Source organism: Tenrec ecaudatus, chromosome 2, assembly GCF_050624435.1.
Source record: "Tenrec ecaudatus isolate mTenEca1 chromosome 2, mTenEca1.hap1, whole genome shotgun sequence".
Classification (NCBI taxonomy): Eukaryota; Metazoa; Chordata; class Mammalia; order Afrosoricida; family Tenrecidae; genus Tenrec; species Tenrec ecaudatus.
The window spans coordinates 186870010-186888663 of NC_134531.1; the positions used below are offsets into that span (position 1 = coordinate 186870010).

The window sequence follows — 18654 nt, forward strand, 5'->3', positions numbered from 1 at the left end:
TTCGGTCAGCACTCTCCCTTTCTGGTGTAGAAAGAACAGGTTCCCAGTGCCTGTGGTAAGGAAACCTGGAGCCTCCATATGCCTCTTTGCTTTCTCGTGTCTGCCTTGGATGCTCCCGCCCAGTGTCACTGTGCACCCACAGCTGGTGCTCATCCTTCCCTGTGGGCTGTAGACCCGTGCTGCCCACCGGTGAGTCCTTCATTTCAGACAGAGCGAGTGAGGCGGGGGCGGGTGGATGAGTGGATAGGTAGACGGATGGATAAGTAGAGAGCTCCCGTAAAGTTGATTCCAACTCGAGACCTTCTTCCCAAAAGAACAAAACGCTGCCCACACCTGCATCATCCCCACAGCCCTCCTAAGTCCCAGCACGGTCCAGTCCGCAGTGGTACCTCCTGGGCCAGTCCACCTCGCCAAGGGCTCCCGTCATCCTCATTGACCAGCTATTTCACCGAACATGGTTCCTCCGGCGATGTATCCTTCCTGATGGCGCGTCCAAGTGAATCGAGCCAGCCGTCTTTCTGCTGTATCCCATCGGGAGTCATTGGCTGGGTTCTGTAAGAGCTCCAGGAAGCACTCTTAAAACCTGCCACCTTGAGTAACCTGCTGGTATTTGAAGTGTTGGGGCATAGTTTCAAGCATGATGGCAGCACACAAGCCGTCGCGGTACAGCAAACAGACAGGTAGTAGGGGGAAATGCACGGTACATGTATGCTACCCATGCATCTGTGTAGATACTCACCAGTACATATATAGCTACACACCACTTTGGATGTCCTTCGAGGGGCCTGGTGGCATAGTGGGTTACTTGTTGGGCTGCTAACTGCAAGGTTAGCAGTTCGCATCCACCAGTTGCTTTGAGGGAGAAAGATGAGCCTGTCTGCTTCCATAAGAATGGACAGCCTGGGAAGCGCACAGGGGCAGTTCTCTGACCCAGAGGGTTGCTCTGAGTCAGGATGGATTTGTTGGCAGTGAGGTTTTGAGTTGGACAGATGATTTTTTTTGCTGCTGAGTCTTCCTGAGTTTCTGTGCTATTGAAGCCCAGGGAGGGGAGCTGCATCCCCAAGGACAGTCTGGGAGAACCAGGCAGATGCACAGAGGGTCGAGGCCCCAGTAGTGGAGGTGGGTGTGGGGAAGGCACTCCCAGAAGGCAGCTGTAACCCAGTGGGTCCCCGGGCCCCTGCAGCTGCCCGAGTTTCTGTGCCACCTTGCACACATGGGAAGGTCAATGCAGCCTCGTTCGGACCTGATTTCTTGGGCTGTTGGTGCATTCACTTTGCTGAGTCAGAGGGATTTGTGGGGACAGAGATGCCCGTGGTTCTCTGCTTTCGTGGCCTGGGTGCCAAACACTTACCCAGGGGCCCAGCCCCTGTGCCGAGCACTTTATATGCACTAACTTATGGACCTCAGGGAGCCCAGTGAGGTAGGTGACAGACTAGGAAACGGAGGCACCGGGCAGGAAGTACATCCCCAAGCACACAGCTAGCCGAGGCAGAGCTTGGACCCTTGAATTCTCCAGCCCCTCCTGACCAGGGATGGTAGTGACTTAGGCCTTCCTTCCAGGGGGGCCGCTCCTCAGCACGCTTGTGCAGTTGAGGGTTCTGAGACTCCAGATCCTGCGGGGCAAAGGCTGATTCTGGTGGGCCCCTGCTGTCTCTGCTGCAAAGAGGGGATGCTAACCTTAGATGCGGACCATTGCAAATGAGAGGATGAACGGATGGGAGGGTGGGAGTGCAGGTGGGGAACCATGGGGGTGGACGTCTCTGTGCCGGGTCTGCAAACACCAGGCTTCTGCTCAGACTGGAGGCAGGTAGCCCAGGGTTTGAACCCTAACTCCAATGCTTCCTCACAGTGCCACCTTAAAACAAAAGCAAAGACAAAGAGCAGAAGAAAACAAACACGAACAGTTGCCTGGATCACTGCTGATGCGTAGCGACATCTGTGTGTGTCAGAATAACAGCTGGGTTGGGAGAGTAGATGGCCGGGCCTCCACGTGGATATGAACTTCCAGCCTTTCATGGAATAGCTGAAGGCATTCATCTTTTGCACCACACAAGGACCGACTGGAGGCACCTTGTCTTCCCATCTGGACAGCAAGGGTGATAGCAGCCCCTTGCTCCTGGGGTCCCTGCAACTGGAACCCCACAGGCCTGTCACAGACCACTCTGGGCACAGGGGAGGGTGCTGCACTTGGGCCTGTGTGGGCGACAGGTCAAGGGCCGGCTGTGGGCCTACACAGGTGTCACTGCTCAGCGCCAGCACTTCCACGGGACCAGCTGGGAGGCACACGCAGCTGTTTGCACAGTGCCGTCTGGTCCCTTCTGCGGCCTCTGGGAAGCTGAGAGAGTGGCCCTTGGGCGACACCTTTGGGGTTCTGCGCTCTGTGCCATTTGACACTGAGAGTGCAGCCAGCCTGGCCTCGGCCAGCTTCAGAGGTGCTACCACCTCCACCCCTGGCCACTGGCTTGGGCCTGGGTGGATGGCATTGTCTCTCCCCAGCTCCCATCTGCTTGAAAACACCCCTCCTGCCCCTGGCACTAGCCCACGGAGGGGCTTCTCCACCTGATGTTCTGCACCAGAGCTAGAACCGCACCCCACCCCAATGTTGCCAGCCTCCCACTGCTTCCCTCCTCTGCATCCTGCCCTCAGGAAGGGGAGGGCCCTGGCACGGAGGAATTTACCCTTACTGAGCGCATACTGGACGCTACCCCCACCTATCTATCAGCTTGTACTGTGGTGGCATGCACCGTAAGTAATGCTGTGCAGCTGGTATTTCGAATGGTGCACTGGTTTTAGCAGAGCGTCCAGACTAAGACAGACTAGGAATAAAGGCCTGGTGATCTAAATTAGCCAATGTGAGCCCTATGGATCGCAACCAAACACAGTCGAGCTTCGTGTTGGAAGATGAGTCCCCTAGGTTGGAAGGCACTCAGCATGCACAGTGGCCAGAGCAGAGGACTTGAGCGCCCCGGCCACCATGAGGATGGCGCAGGGGTGGACAACGTGTCCCTCTGTGGCACGTGGGGCTGGAGCCAACGTGACGGCAGTAACGACTGGCCAGCAAGGGCTCTGGCTGCAGATGAGGGTCGATCTCATTTGTCTTTCAGCATCATCACTCACTGCCATAGAGTCGATGTCAGTCCCTCCAGAGCAACCCTACAGGGCAGGGCAGAACTGTTTCTGTGAGTTTCTGAGATGAGCACCCCACGGGACGAGAGCGCCCATCATTTCTCCTGGGAGGAGGGAGACGTTCTCCCCACCATTTACAGATGAGTAAACTAAGGCTCAGCCTTAAGCAGGGTCACAGCCTCTAGCCTGTGTGAGCCCAAAGCCCCGTTGCCTTCCCTCACCCTTGCCCCCCCTAGAGGGAAGAAAGCACACGGAGAGCCCACAGATGGCCCGTCCCCCGCAGCCCAGGTAAGGCTAGCAGTGGCTATCGCAGAGCCTGGCTCTGGGCTGTGTTACCCCACTCCCTGGAGGTAGGTGGTATCTGTCTCCTGATTTTCAGGTGAGATTCCCTGGGGGCTCAGAGAGGTTGTGGGAGGCCACAGCGCCCCCAGCTACAGAATGCCACGCGTGGCCACTGAAAGTGCTCGCACACTTCTTGGTGTTTGAGCCACCACTCGCTGACCCCCTGGTCTGTGCTCTGGCCACACCTGCCCCTTGAGCTGGGAACAGGGCAGGGCTCCGCTGTGGGAGGGGGTCTCCCAGCTGATGTTGCCTCGGCAGCTCCTGTTTACCAGGAATCCTTCCGGGTCAGCTGTTAGCAGTGGCTTGACATCCGATCCAGGAGTGTGTGGTGGGTGTAGTCAGTAGTCAGGAGACCAGGCTGGGGGCTGGGGGGTTCCTAGTGTACTGGGGGCCCTGTCCCCTGGGGAGGAGGTGATAACCCCGGTCCTGGATCCCCACGCCCCAGGACAGCCTGTGCTCAGGTGGCTGGTCTCACTGCTGCCAGGGCATTGCAGAAGTCAGGCTTTGTTGAATCCGTGTCCTTTGGAAAAGTACATTTTGCTCAGGAGCCAAATAAAACGGAAGGCTCTGCAGCCGGCACAGTGAAGTCGGAGCCATGACTCACCCCGCATGGGGGAGGGCGGGGCGCTCAGGGCCCTGTGGGAGGTCCAGGCTCCCTCTAGCGCCAGGCTCCTTGGCAGCTCGAGCCCCTCGCTGGACCCAGGGTGTGCGGAAGGCAGGCTGTTTAGGAGCTGCTTTGTCTGAGTGTTGGAAAATGAATCACTGCAAAGCCAGTGTTCCTGTTGCCTTGTTTGAGGTGGCTGCCTAGGTGGCAACTCCAACCGCTTGAAGCTCTAGAGGTATCTGGGTACCGTGGGACGGGTCCCCCGTGGGATTCCAGTGTCCACTTGTGGCGTTGGGCAGTTTGCATCTACTTTCTGCACCTCCGGTTTTCAAAGAATCTAAATCGGCCTCCAGTAACCCCGGAGCGAATGTGGCTGGTGTCCGCATCCCACTGCCTTGCAGCCATTGCCAATCCATGTCCACACTCCCACACCGAGCCCAGGCTTTCCAGCACGCATGGGCTCGACTCAGGCTAGCCCCTGAGACACAGCTTCTTGACCACATGAAACACTGTGTGTGGCGTCAGCATCCCTCTGGCACTATGGCTTTTAGGTCTCTTTGTTCTGTTACAAAAAGGGCCTCGTGATCAGGATGGCAGGTCAGGTGGGGCCCCTGGGTGGTACTTACAGTTAACATAGGGCTGAGGGCCCAACAAAAGAGTGACATTCAAGCCACCCTGAGGCCCGTTGGAGGGCGATGTCCTTCCTGAAAACCCCGTGGGGTGTAGTTCTGCTCTGACGCACACGGGGTGCCCTTTAACTTATTATTTATTTATATTAAAAGATCATTTTATTGGGGACTCTTACAACTCTTGTTACAATCCATACATCGCTTGCTTGCATCAGGCGAACGTGTACATATGTTGCCTTCATTCTTTTCTAGACATTTACTTTCTTGAGCCCTTGGTATCAGCTCCTCTTTCCCCCCTCCCCTGTCTCCCCTCCCTCATAACCCCGTGACAGACTGCACATTGCTATTGTTTTCATCTCTCACACCGACTGCTGTCTCCCTTCCCCCATGTTTTCTGTTGTTCCTCCCCCTGTAGAGGGGTGTATAATTATATGTCCATCATTGAGATCAGTTCCCCCTTTCTCCCTTGCTCTCCCCCTCTTACCCCTACCCTTCTGGTACCACTATTCCCACTCCTGTTCCTGGATTCTGTGTGTCGTGAGCTCCCATCCCTTTCTATACCTGTGTACATGTTCCGGTCTAGTCTGAATCAAGAAGCAGCACTGGGGTCATGGTCGTGGGGGGTGAGGTAGGGGATAGACTTCGGGCCTCTGCTCATGCCCTTCGTCAACACAAGACCACTTTGTTCTAACTAGTCGGCAGTCTGAGATGTTCACCCTCCCAACATAATCGCTGAAGACAAAATGGGTGCATAAGCAAATGTGGTGAAGAAAGCTGATGGTGTCTGGCTATCAAAAGATATAGCGTCTGGGTCCTAAAGGCTTGAAGTTACATAAGCCGCCATTCAGCAGAGAAGCAACAAGCCCACATGGAAGAAGCACACCACTGGTGCGATCATGAGGAGTCATAGGGACCAGATAATAGGCGTCAGCAGACACATAACAAACAAAACATTGTTGAGAATGAGGGGGGCTGGAGCAGAGATCCAAAGCCCATCTGTAGACAGTGGAACAATCCCCCCACAGAGGGGCCACAGGGAGGGGATGAGTCACCAAGGTGCAGTAAAGCATCAATGAAACACACTATATTCCTCTGATTCCTTGAGGCTTCCTCACCCCCCATGACCATGACCCAGTGCTGCTTCTCAATTCAGGGGTGCCCTTTGAGGGTGGTTGTTTGGTGACTTGATACCTATCCCTGGCCACAGTGGATCAATAGAACCGTAGTCTTTGATTCACATATTGTTTTAATATTTAAAAAATAATTTAAAAAGAGAACAAACCTAATAGCGCTCACACTTTTAGGTTAGTGATTTCATATGTGATCCCAGGTGTTTGGCTTCCTGGAACCCCTTGTCCAGCCATGGACCAAACTGGGTGAGCTCCGCCCACTGGTGCTGGGCTACATACACCTTGTTTGCCGCAGGCCCTGCCCAGGCCCCTCCTTTCCAGGACCTGCCTCCCTGTCATTCGGTGGTGTGAGCAGCTGGTGGCCAAGACCTGGTACTCTTAACCCTTCAGGGGCTTTCGATGCTTCAGGTAGAAGTCTTTTTCCGAGGGAAGGGTGTTTGCAGTGTCTGAATAATCACTCCCTGGTACCTTAGTTTTGCATTTGAATTTCCTCACACAGGCTTTTCATAGAGCAAGGGCTCAGACATGCCCGGAGCTGCTGACGAAAGCACAGGTGGAGGCAGATGTTGGAAATATGGAGTGGGGGAGTCCCCTCCCCCTCCGTCTCTTCATCACTACCTTCCTGCCTGCCTCCCACGGGTGTCATCTGGGACACGTCAGTGCTGGCAGGCGGTGAGGAAGCTGAATGGTGCCGAGAGCATTCACCTGCACTTTTCTGTGAAGGGGACTCTTGGCTCCGGAAGACTTAAGTCTTCGAGGACTCAGGGCCCTCTTGTTGCTCAAAGAGAATTCCTAGTGCTTGGGATGGAGGTGCCAACCATGGGGCACCCCAAAACCAGTTCCTGCCCTTGAGGAAGTCCCCAATTCCAAGGAAAGACTCCATAGTAGTTGGGAGCCAGGAAGGGCTGTAAAGTTCATTGATGAGCTCAGTGCCCAGTGACGACACCAAGTACCAGCTCACAACAGGGAGGAGTGTGGGGCTGGGGCAGCTCCGAAGGAGGGCCCTTGGCCAGGGTGGGACTAATTGGAGGCAGCTTCTGGGGCCTGAGCTGGGTTTCCAAAGAATTGTCCAGGACCTCAAACCTTACCTCCTCGGTCAGCATCCTTGCTACTCCGGGAGCCTGCCAGCATGCTCCTTGCCTCAGGGCCTTTACACTTGCGGTCTCTTCTAGGTGGAATGCTGTTTCGATATTGGTGTGTCTGCTACTTCACTTTATTCCGGTATCCTTTTAATGTCACCTTTTCTGATTTCCCTGTGCCCCCCTCCCCAAACCCCTTCTCAAGCAAGCCCTATATCACCCACTCTCTCCTCAGCCAGTTTCAGTTTGCTCCGTAGCATTTCCCATCTATCCGTGCATTTATTTCTACCCCTAGGATATGTCAGCTAAGTGAAGGCGAGGAATCCCCAGCATCTAGAACAGTCCCCAAAGGAGCCCTCGTGGCGTAGAGGTTACGACCTGGGCGGCCAATGCCAGAGCAGCAGTCTGAACCAGCAGCAGTTTTGCAGGAGCGAGGTGAGGTCCTCTGCTGCCGTACAGCTTCACAGCCCCAGGAACCCCCAGGGCCATCCCGCTCTACCTGTAAGGTCACCGGGAGTCAGAATGGACTGGCAGGCAGTGAGTTGCAGGGGTGCTTGTGGGGCGTTTCGGTTTTGCATCGTTTTCAACAGTTCTCAGCTTCTCCTGGGCACCAATACTGGAAAGGATCGATGAGAGCCAGCGAAGACAGCGAGGAAAGGGCGACCCGGGCAGAGGACACTGCTTCTGCAGAGGCAGGAGGGGGTGTGACAGGAGTCTCTTTGGAGCCATGAGGACCAGTAGGGAGAAGGGACAGACAGCAGACAGGACTGGCCACCACAGACGGAGGTGTCCTCTGACAGACCTAACTCAGGCTGTCTGTGTGTACTTTTCATTTATAAAAACGCACTGCTTCCTAGTCCTCGAGGAGTACAAACCCCCCAGCACTCGGCGGCTAGCCAAAATCCCAGAGGCTTGGGTCCACCTAGAAGCACCTTGGAAGAAAGGACTGGCGATCTTCTCCCTGAAAAATGAGCCAGTGAAAGCCCCCTGGGCACACAGTTCTGCCGAGACACACCTGGGTCACCAGGAGCCAGAATCAACTGGACAGCAAGTGGTTTGGGTTTCCGGACCTGCTGACAGTACGGAACAGTGGCATGCACAGAGACGTGCCCAAGCCTGCACAGCCACCAGCCGGAGAAGATGTGAGCCCTTTCCTTAGGCTCTCTGGTGTGGGTTTCTGGGGGGGAAATCTCACTTTTGACTTGTGAGCCAGACCTTGGCTGGCTCCCCAGGCCGGTACAGTCACTTAGTGCTCAGAGAGAGGAGGGTGCAAGTCCCAGCTTTGCCCCGGGTTGAGCAACCTTGGGCTCCCTGGGACCTGAGCCTTGGCAGGCACTGTCCCTCTGCCAGGGACACTTTCTGCCCTGCCTTCCCAAGATCTTTGCCCAAGAGTCGCTGTCCCGGTGGTCTTTTCTCACTCTATTCATCTCGATAGAATTGGGGAAGAACCAAGTCGTTTCATCTTGGGGGAGTTGTAAGGATTCGAGGGGTGACATTGTTTAAGAAACGGACCCATGATGAGTGCCCAGTGAAGACATCTCTCCATAGCCACACCCACCCACCCCTGCTCATCTCCACGAACTCTCCTTGCCTCTGGTGGCACTGTGGGTTAGGTGCTGGGTGGCTGCTAGCCTCATGGTCGGAGGCTGAAACCCACCAGCCACTCCTCAGGAGAAAGATGAAGCCGTCTCTCCTGTGAAGATTCACAGACTCGGAGATCCTCGATCGGTCGCTGTGCATGAGAACCGACGCACTGGTGGTGGCTGAGGTTTTGGCTTGTGCTTGTGTCCTGCTCTTGTGGCTCACTCGGCCCCTGGCTCATGGCCACCCCGTCCTGCCCCATGACTGCAGTTGGCTGCCGATTTTCAGATCACCAAGCCTTTCTTCCCACTCTTCCTTCCTCTAGAAGCCCCGCTGAAACCTGTTCACAGCAACACGGCACTTGCTGCTGACAGATAACTGCTGACTGACCGCGCATGCGGCCAGCAATCAAGCTGGAGACCCAGAACGCTGCCGTGGGACCACCACTGCCCGGCCAAGCACTCACATCTTTACAGCTGGCATTCAGTCCGGACAGCTCTGGGTAGCTGAGGATGTTGTCGAAGAGGTAGTCTTGGAAGGGGGAGTCTGTGCTTGGGATTCCCGGTGCAGGGTGCCAGGATCACTGGGGACAAGCGCTGCGGATGACTGCACGGCCTGGTGGAGCAATGAATGCCATTGAATTACACTCGGGAAACAATGTTTGAGTGGCAAATACGTTGGTACATAGATATTTGCCACAGACTTTTGGTTGTATGCCATCTCTGTTTTAAGGTTGTCTTGGAGCGCAGGGTTGAACATGAGCAGGTGTTGGGGCACCTGAGAGCCCCCCAGAAAGGCACCTCCGGCAGCTCGCTTGGTCTGGCTGTCCTTCACTCCCAACACGCGGCTCCCTGGATGACTCCTTCCACAGCCCTGCGGCAGGCAGGGAGGCGGGCAGGAGGGCCGGGCTCTGGCAAGGGCCTATGGGAATGAGACTCCAATCCCCAGAATAGCTTCTGCTGCTCAGCGTTTAAATGCGGTCTGTATTTTTATCTGATGATGGGTCACTTCTGAAAAAAAAACCAACACCCTGCTAATGTCCATCCCCTCCAAGAATACCTTTCCATTTATAGTGGCTGCACACGGGGTGGTGGTGTATCCCGGCATGGTGCCCGATGGCCACCCCTGCTTCCAGTGCGCTGGCCCAGCCCCTGCCCAGTGCTCCCTGTGGCCTTGACGAGCCGCGCTCAGGAAGCCAGACTCCCGGCCAAGCTCCGGACGGGCGCCTTTGGCTTGGCTGGCCTGGGCCCGACCCGGCCTTTCCTCTTCCTGTGAGAGCGTGAGCTCATCCTGCGACTGGTGTGGGAGGGGGTGAGATCCCTCTCCAGCTATGCTCCGCCAGGCCTATAAGAACAGCCCAGCTTCGGGGTTCCGAGCCCCCGGGAGTCAGCTCTTCATTCACTCCTAAGTGTCCACGCCTGCATACGCACTGGAGGGCAGTGGTGAGCTCGGGCAGTTGGGTCAGTGCTGCCAGCCGGGACCCCAGAGCATCACAGAGCGCCCTGGTACAGCTTCCCAGCTTGGGTCAGGCTGCTGGCTGTGTGAGCGTAGGCAAGTGGCTTAGCCTCTCTGAGTCCCTGTTTCCACATTTGTGGAAGGCTCCTCTTGGGTGGTGGGGAGGACTCGGTGCGATAGAGCATGGCATCACGTCCTCTCTGTGGGACCAGGCTCCGTCTGGATGGCACTAGCCACAGAAGTCTCGGTAGACAAGTGTGACATTGGCAGTAAACTGGTCTCTGGCATCTGAGCGGTTCTCAGCCCTCAGCGTACAGGTGTACGTGGGAATTTCCTGACCTGCATGCCTCACCGTGCAGACTCTGCCTTCTGCACCCCGGCCCTGCGTTGTCCAGTCAGCACCAGCGTCTTGAACCCCCTTCTCAGCTGGTTCTGAGACAGTGCTCCCACTTTGAGAGACTCTGCCTCCATCCATGAGACACTGATCGTAGCCCTCCTATGTGCCGGGCACCGTTCAGGGCCTAGGGCACGGAGGTGGACAAAGGCCGGCGAAGTCTCTGCTCTCTGAGGACTTCCATTCTAATGGCAGGTCAAGCTGGGAACTCACCCCACCCCAGTGTCCGGGGGCAGTGCTGTGGAGAAAATGAGAGCCAGGTGGGGAGAGAGGGACACCTTGCAGCTGACGTCAGGGCAGAGCTCTCCGAGGAGGCAACCTGCGTGAAGGGAGAGCAAAGCCCTGAAGATCTCGGGGCAGAACCTTCCAGAGCGCAGGGGCAGCCAGTACAAAGGAACGGCCTGCGGTAGGGACAGGCTTGGCTATTCACGAACCTCTGTGCCCCTGGTGCATGGCCTTGGTTGCCCCCCCGCAGGCCAGGCCAGGTTGGCTGGCGGCCCAGTGCCCACTATTGAGGAGGGCTGGTCGGCATGGCAGTCCTCTGAGCAGGGTAAGAGTCCTCTAAGAAACAGGGGCGCGTGTCCGTGATCGCTGGTTCCTGTGGCTACAGCGACTCTTGCTCACACCTGGCATGTCTCTGAGAACCGAGTCTCACCGGTGACACGTGGGCGTTGCCGGTGCCCTCGAGGGCCTCCTAGTCCTCGCCCCGGGCCGCTCAGAAACCTGTCTGGAGAAGGTCGTGAAGTTCTGTCGTGGTTTCCTGGTGCTGCTGTGAGGGGCTTACTGCGCGTGCGCGGCTTTCAGGGGCAGCCCTCTCTTTTCTCAGATGTCAGGGGGCAGGAAATTGGGATGGATAACATCTGACCCAGGGGAACACCGCTCTTGGGGTTGGCCTTGGGAAGGATCCTGCTTTCCTCCAGCCGCTGTAGATCCCAGCCCCTCGGTTTCTCACCAGTCTCCACAAGGGAGCTAGCTTCCCCCCCCCCCCCCCATGGGATCCTTTCTCTGGCTCCTCTGGTCTTTTCGTCTCAGAAGTGATCAGGTTTAGGACACACCTTGTTTCCATTACATCTGTAGCCATGAGCTCATCATAAGCATTCAGCCCCACAGGTCTCCCAGGCTGTGCAGAGCCTGATCTTACTTCTGCGGACTGGCTGGTGGGCCTCAAGTGCTCAGCTTGCACTGTCAGTCCACTGCATGGCTCACTGGCCGCCAGGGCACCTTCCCAGGCATCACACGCACACCCGCTGCCATGCAGTTAACTCAGACGCACAGCGACCCTCTAGGACGGGGTAGAGCTGCCCCTGTGGGCTTCTGAGTTGGCAAATCTTTATGGGAGTAGAAAGCTTCATCTCTCCCACAGAGCAGCTGGTGGCTTCAAACTGCTGACCTTGAGGTTAGCAGCCCAACAAGTAACTACTAGGCCACCAGGGCTCCTCTGTTATGGGTATAGGAGTTAGGATTCTAACATACCCAAAGGGTCATCCAAAAAAACATGGAAATGGAATTAAATGACAATAGAATGTTTCCACAGACCTTTCGATACCCCTTGTATTTTGGGGGGCGGGGAGTGGTGGTGCTGTGGACAATGCAGTCTTAACCATCCTCTTGCTGGTGAGCATGTTTGTACTCCTTGTCATCATTGTGGCCCCAGTGGCCAACATGGCCCATCTGATCACTTCTTAGCCACCTGGGGGCCCAGAAGGACACCGATTGTAATTTGAGAAGAATCAAAAGTTTCAAAACGAGGGTCTCTGGCACAAACCACTCCTCTGTCTCAGTTTGCCTTTCTGCAGGTGTGTGAGAAGAATGAGATTCGAGAAGGAGAGTCTGAGGGGCCATGACAAGATTCAGCGCTGAGGCAGAACTGAGAATCAGTGGCATGTAGCCCTTGGCGACTGTGTGATCGTAGCTAGGAGCAGGAAGAAAGAGGTAGAGGGAGCAGAAACTAGACTGCTAGGGGTAAGGATCAAACAAGAGATGACATGGGAGATGGTTGTTGATTCCTTTTGAGAGAAGTTTAAAAGAGAAGGGAAGCAGGGAGATGGAGAAGCAGCTGGGGCTATAAGAGCAAGTGGGAGTCAGAGAGGGTAGCTTATGTATTTTGTTTTTAAGGAGAAAGATGCCTTTCTGTTTGTAGGCCAAACCCACAGGTAGGAGAGGCTGGAAACACAGGGGTCAGGGGATAACTTACGGAGTACACCCCAAAGCAGCAGAGTGGGATCACTTATTTATTCTTATTTATTTATTCTCCATGAGGGGTCACAAGATGCCTACTGTGTGCCAGCTCCTGGGCCCTGTGGACAGGCGACATACTTTCTGCTTCGAGGGAGCTCACAGTCTAGGGAAATGAAAGAAGCTGTGCAGGTGACTCTGCAGAGGTCCAGTGAGGGGGACTCGTGTTGACTGTGCATGTATGATGGGCCCCGCCACCCTTTAAGCTAAGGATTCATCTCCTCATTCTTCAGGTGGGATCACTGAGGTATGCGGATCAAGTAATGGGCCCAGAGCTGCACAGCTCAGGCCTGGGGGAGACCATTAAGAATCCTTGTGAGGGAATCCCCATTGAACAGGAAAGCAAGTAGATTGGGAAGATGGGAGAAGATATAAGAATGTTGGTGAGAGGAGGAGTTGGCAACTCCGGTTTCCTCCCTGTGAAGCGTTTTCAGTGAAGATAGAGCTGAAGTTGTGTGCTGAGACCATGGAGGTGGGAAACTGAGGGGGAGACAGTGGGAGTTTGAAGAGACTGAAAGGTTGACTAGTCAGGAAGGATCTTGCTTATGTCCCAAAGAAGGCATCTGCTGTGGAGGAAGCTGTCCCAGTGACGAGACATTCTGCAAATGTTCCAGATGGGTTAAGTTCAACAGAGTTGTAGATGAGCCAGGAGGCAGAGGCTGGGTGCTAGGCAAGCGCAGGGAACTGAGTGTCTCTTGGGTCCAGGTAGGTACTGAAGCTTGGTAACCTCAGGTTCAGAACCAGCTCAATGGACAAAACTTCCACGCACTTGATCTCTTCAGCCCTTCTGGATGATGGATGGTAGTATCCTCATCTTACTGAAGAGGGTACTGAGATTCAGAGAGGCAATTTGCCCAAGTTCCCTAGCTGATGCGTAGCAAGAAGCCAAGCTCTTCCCACGCTTCCTCTGCACCTTCTACTTTCTCAATGAGGAGTGCTTTTAGCTGCAAGGAACAGAAAAACTGGTGGGCGTGGCTTAAACAAATAAAGATGGCTGTCGTTTGCGTTGCTGTAACGGGACTGGAGGCAGCAGCTGCTGGTGGACATCCCATGGCTCAAGGCTGTCCTGTTGTCCTTTCTGCCATTAGCTCTGTTTTCTCCCTCCTGGTCCCAGTAGAGCTGTCCCAGCTCCAGACATGACATCTGCATTCAAGGCAGGAATGTGAGGTGAGGGAGCATGACCCTTTTGTCATACAAGCAAATGCCTCCCCTACCCTCAGCAGCTTACATACTCTTGCTAGCAGCTGCCTCCAGCTGTGCGGAAAGCTGGGGTGCCCTGGATCAGGATGTAACCACGTTTATGGGGCTGTGGGATAAACATTGGGCTCTAACCCGTGAGGACAGTGGTTCAAACTCACGAGCCACTCCGCTGGAGAAAGGTAAGTCTGTCTGGTCCTGTAAACATTGGTAGCCGTGGAGACCCTCCACAGGATCACTGTGAGTCAGGAGACTCCATGACGGCGTGTGGTTGGTGCTTAGCCTTTGTTTTTGTCTCACATCTTCCTTAATTTCCCCCTCATTCGATAAGGGCCTCGCTTCCCTGATCTTCCTCCAGCCCCTAATTTATTCAAAGTGCTTTGGTGTTTGGCTCCTCCACCCTGGATGCGCCTGGTGGGGCGATCGCAGAAGCCGAGCATAATCAGGCCTGGTTAGTGCATGGATGGAAAGCGGGTTTGTTTTCCCGGTAGACTTCTCCTCCATCTGGATTTAGATGACTGAATCGTGTACCCCGTGCCTTTATTCCTGACACACCCCGTAAACCGGGAGTTCCTTCTGGAGCCTTGGTTAGATTCAGATCAGTTCGTTTGGGAAGAGCCCGTCATCGCACTTCCTGTTGCTCCACCTCACCAAGTCTGCGTGGGGCTCCGCTGGCTTCTCTGAGCTGCTCGGACTGACCAGGGGGTTCAGGTGTCAGGAGCTTGGCCCACTCCACAGTTCATCAGCCTAGCTCATGGGATACGCAATGATAAGCATTCTACCATCCCTCCTGCATTAATCCTTTGGAAGTATCCTATTAAGAAAATGTGGCCCTTATCAACTATTTGGTTCCTCAGAAATGCATTTTGTATCCAAACAAACAAAGCAAAAAAGAGGCAGAAAGGATTTTCTCTTTATAGACAACTTTTCTGAATAGTGTATAAATGGTCACCTCCCAAAACCCAGACTCACTTGCCAGCAAGTCGAAGCCACCGAGGTATAGCGGCCCCGCTTTGGGTTTCCAAGACGGAAACTGTTCACAGGAGTTGAAAGCCTTGGGCCTGCTGGTGGGTTCCAACTGCTGACCGTGTAGACCGCAGCCCAACGTGTAACCACCCACCGCCAGGGCGCCAGTGAGGATCTAGTACCTCCAAGAGAGACCAGGGAAGCTTTGAGCTTTTCTGTATCTTTTTCAGTATTACTTTATGTCAATGATGTGTTTCAATTCATGGCTGTCCCCTAAAAATTTTTTTCAATAGATTAAGGCTCCCCCCTCTCTCCTCCCCATAAACAAACTCACTGCCACTGAGCTTATGCTGACTCACGGTGCCCCTAGCAACCCTTTAGGACAGGGTAGAACCCACCACCACCCCACCCCTGTGAGTTTCCAAGACTGTAGCTCTTTATGGGAGTAGAAGTATAGGTCCTTGGGGTATAATTGAAATACCCTAAATTCACAACGTGTGGACGTGTCATTGGAGAGGTTCTGGCTAACGTAATCACTGACACTGTCATCACAACCAAGATAGCAAGCGAATCCCCACTCCCAGCATTCCTCATGCCCCCGCTCCCTGGTGTCCCAGTCGTTCTAGACTGGGTGGGACTTTGTGGCATTTCATGGAAATGGAATCACCGAGTAGGTTCTCTTCTTGCATTCAGCGTGGTTCTCGAGACCCATCCGTGTGTGTGCATGAGTAGTTCTTTGCTTTCTGTTACCAAGTAGTGTTCCAGTCACAGGAGCTCTGGTAGCCTTGCCGGCTATGTGTTGCGCCACTAACTTCCAGGTCAGTGGTTCAGACCCACCAGCTGCTCCATGGGAGAAGATGAGGCTGTCTGCCCCCATAAAGATTTAGTCTCGGAAGCACTATCCTGTAGGTCCCTGTGTGTCAGAATCAACTTGTCGGGAGTGGGTTTGTGGTTGGGTTAGTCTCCCTTAGTATGGATAGGCCATCATTTGTTGATCTATTTGCCTCTCGGTGGACATCAGCATCACTGGCTCCTGGCTGTGACACACGTATATACGTATGACACAAGATACACGTATCTAGCACCATCGCATGGGCAGATGCATCCTTCCTTCTGGGTAAGCTCCTAGTTGTGGAATGGCTGGATCATACGGTAGTAGGAGTATGTGTTAGCTTTTTAAGAAACTACCCATCTTCCCCAGAACAGCTGTCCTGATTTACATTCCTACCCGCAGGAGCGAGCGAGGAGGCTCAGGGACTCCAGATCCTCTTCCATATTGGTATGACCTGTTTTCATCATCTTAACCACTCTACTGTACATGGTGGTTTTCATTTTTATTTTCTTCTTCTTTTTAATCATTTTACTGGGGGCTCGTGCAATTCTTATAACAATCCATGTATCCATTCATGTGTCAAGCACATTTGTACATTTGTTGCCATCATCATTCTCAAAACATTTGCTTTCTACTTGAGGGCTTGGTATCAACTCCTCATTTTCCCTCCTCTCTTCCTCCCACCCATGAACCCTTGATAATTTATAAATTATTATTTTGTCATGTCTTACATTGTCCGACGTCTCCCTTCACCCACTTTTCTGTTGTCTGTCCCCCAGGGAGGAGGTTATATGTAGATCCTTGTAATTGGTTCCTCCTTTCTACTTCCCCTTCCCTCCACCCTCCTGGTATCGCCACTCTCACCACTGGTCCTGAAGGGATCATCTGTCCTGGATTCCCCAGTTCCTATCTGTACCAGTGTACATCCTCTGGTCTAGCCAGATTTGTAAGGTAGAATTGGCATCATGATAGTAGGGGGTGGGGTGGTGGGGTGGTGGAAGCATTTAAGAACTAGAAGAAAGTTGTAAGTTTCATTGTTGCTACACTGCACCCTGACTGGCTCATCTCCTCCCTGTGACCCTTCTGTAAGGGGATGTCCAGTTGCCTACAGATGGTTAGGGTTAGGGTTCCCAATCTGCATTCACCCTCATTCACATGATATGATTTTTTGTTCTTTGATGCCTGATACCTGATCCCTTCAACATGGCATGATCCCACAGGCTGGTGTGTTCTTCCATGTGGGCTTTGTTGCTTCCGAGCTAGATGGCCGCTTGTTTACCTTCAAGCCTTTAAAACCCCAGACACTATATCTTTTGATAGTCAGGCACCATCAGCTTTCTTCACCACATTTGCTTATCCACCCCTTTGTCTTCAATGATCGTGTTGGGATGGTGAGCATCATGGAATGCCAATTTAATAGAACAAAGTGTTCTTGCATTGAGGGAGTATTTAACTGATGTCCCAATGGCCATCTGCTACCTTAATATTCAATCTATAAATATATGCACATAGATCTATTTCTCCATCATATACAAATATATTTACATATGTACGTGCCTGTATTTAGACCTCTATAAATGCCCTTTGCCTCCTAGTTCTTTTCTCTTCATTTGAGTTTCAGTAATTCCTCTTGGCTACATTGCCCTTGATCAAACCCTACCAGGCCTCCTTTGGATCACTTGTTGTTCCCTTGTCCCTGGATTTGTTAACACCACTTCCTTTCTCCCACTTCCCTCCCATGTTCCATTGTTTTCTCCTCCAGATTGTTTATCAATCCTATCTTATCTAGATAGACCTGCAGAGATAATAATATGTACAAAACAAAACCAAGTAACAAAAGAAAACAAAAACCAAAGCCAAAAAAAGCCCGTAAATAGTAAATGTTTGTGACCTTTAGGAGTGTTTTCTGGTTGAGTCTGATGGGGTGCCACACCCTGACCCCAGAGTCTACTTTTGATATTCCTTGGGGACTTTGTCGCTCTGTTCCCCTTCCTGTTCTCTTATACGCCCTTAGTGTTTCGCCTCAGTGTGGTGGGATCAGATCAGACACAATTCCCACACTGTGTCTCCAGTGTTGTTCCCCCATAGCACTATGGGTCAGTGAGTGGTGTTGTATCTCATAGCAGGGCCAGCCCTATGGTCCTCTCTGTGCATTGGCTGCTCTGAGCAGGAATATCATCCTCAGGGCTTGGTGGCCAGGATGTGCTCCACTCTCTCTTCCTCCCCCTTCATTTGCTCCAGTGTGCTCTGATCAGACATGTCCCTCTCCCTGAGCTGTAACTTCAGTGCTGTCCTCTGAAGTGCATTCTTCTGGGGGGAGGTGGGACTATCCACGTAATTGGGATTGGGGCTGGCTCCTCATAATTTATGTTTTCTTAATGGCTTCGATGGTCACATCTTTGAGTATCTGTCTTTAGTAAATCTTTGGTGCTCTATCCGGTCAAAAACGTACCCCCTAGACTTTTTCTTTTTAAACGTAAAGTGGGTTATTTGTCTCTTTATGGTTAAGCTTTGAGAAGTCTTGATAGTGGATAAATCTTTTATCAGACGTGTAATTTGGATAGGTTTCTCCCAGATCGTGCCGAAACATTTTTCCTAACCCAAAGTCACTAAGCGTTTCCCTGTTTCCTTTGGAAGCCTTGGGGTACAGCCAGCTTGGTTCTTCTTTCCCAATGTTGTTTGCATTGTTCCCAGTTCCTTGTGTCCGACAGGTCCCCGTGTCTCTGAGCCGAGTTCTTCAGAAACGAGCGTGCGGACTGGCATTGCATGGACTCTGCGGAGCCCCTGGGGAAGCGCCACGGTACCGAGCCTTCAGACTCGGACACAGCCTCACTCTCCATGTCGTTACAGCCTCTTTAATGTCCCTCAGCAGCGTTTTGTTTTAAATAGGAAAGGTAGGTCTTTAATGTTTAATATGTGATGCCATCGAAGAGAAGTACAAGGAACCATCTGGATGCATTTCGATATCACCTTCCACGGTTTCTCTCTGAAGCACAGGTGTAAAGATATTCCTGTCCCTTCGCACACACATTCGGCTTACCAGGCGTCATGACCCCCCTTGGCCGTGTCTGCGGCCTGGAGATT

The 18654-nt window shown here is 53.3% G+C and overlaps 1 protein-coding gene across 3 annotated transcripts in view; it reads left to right on the forward strand.

Moving 5' to 3' along the window:
• Positions 1–18654, forward strand: part of ERGIC1 (endoplasmic reticulum-golgi intermediate compartment 1) — a 128670-nt gene that overhangs the window by 33552 nt on the left and 76464 nt on the right. Inside the window, exon 1 of one of the 3 annotated variants that reach the window (XM_075541955.1) lies at positions 8989–9017. The exons of the other annotated variants lie outside the window; for them this stretch is intronic. Within the exon in view, the coding sequence (XP_075398070.1) occupies positions 9004–9017 (14 nt within the window). The 5' untranslated portion in view covers positions 8989–9003. Of the gene's footprint in view, positions 1–8988; positions 9018–18654 lie in introns of those variants that run through there. 3 annotated transcript variants of the gene reach the window in all.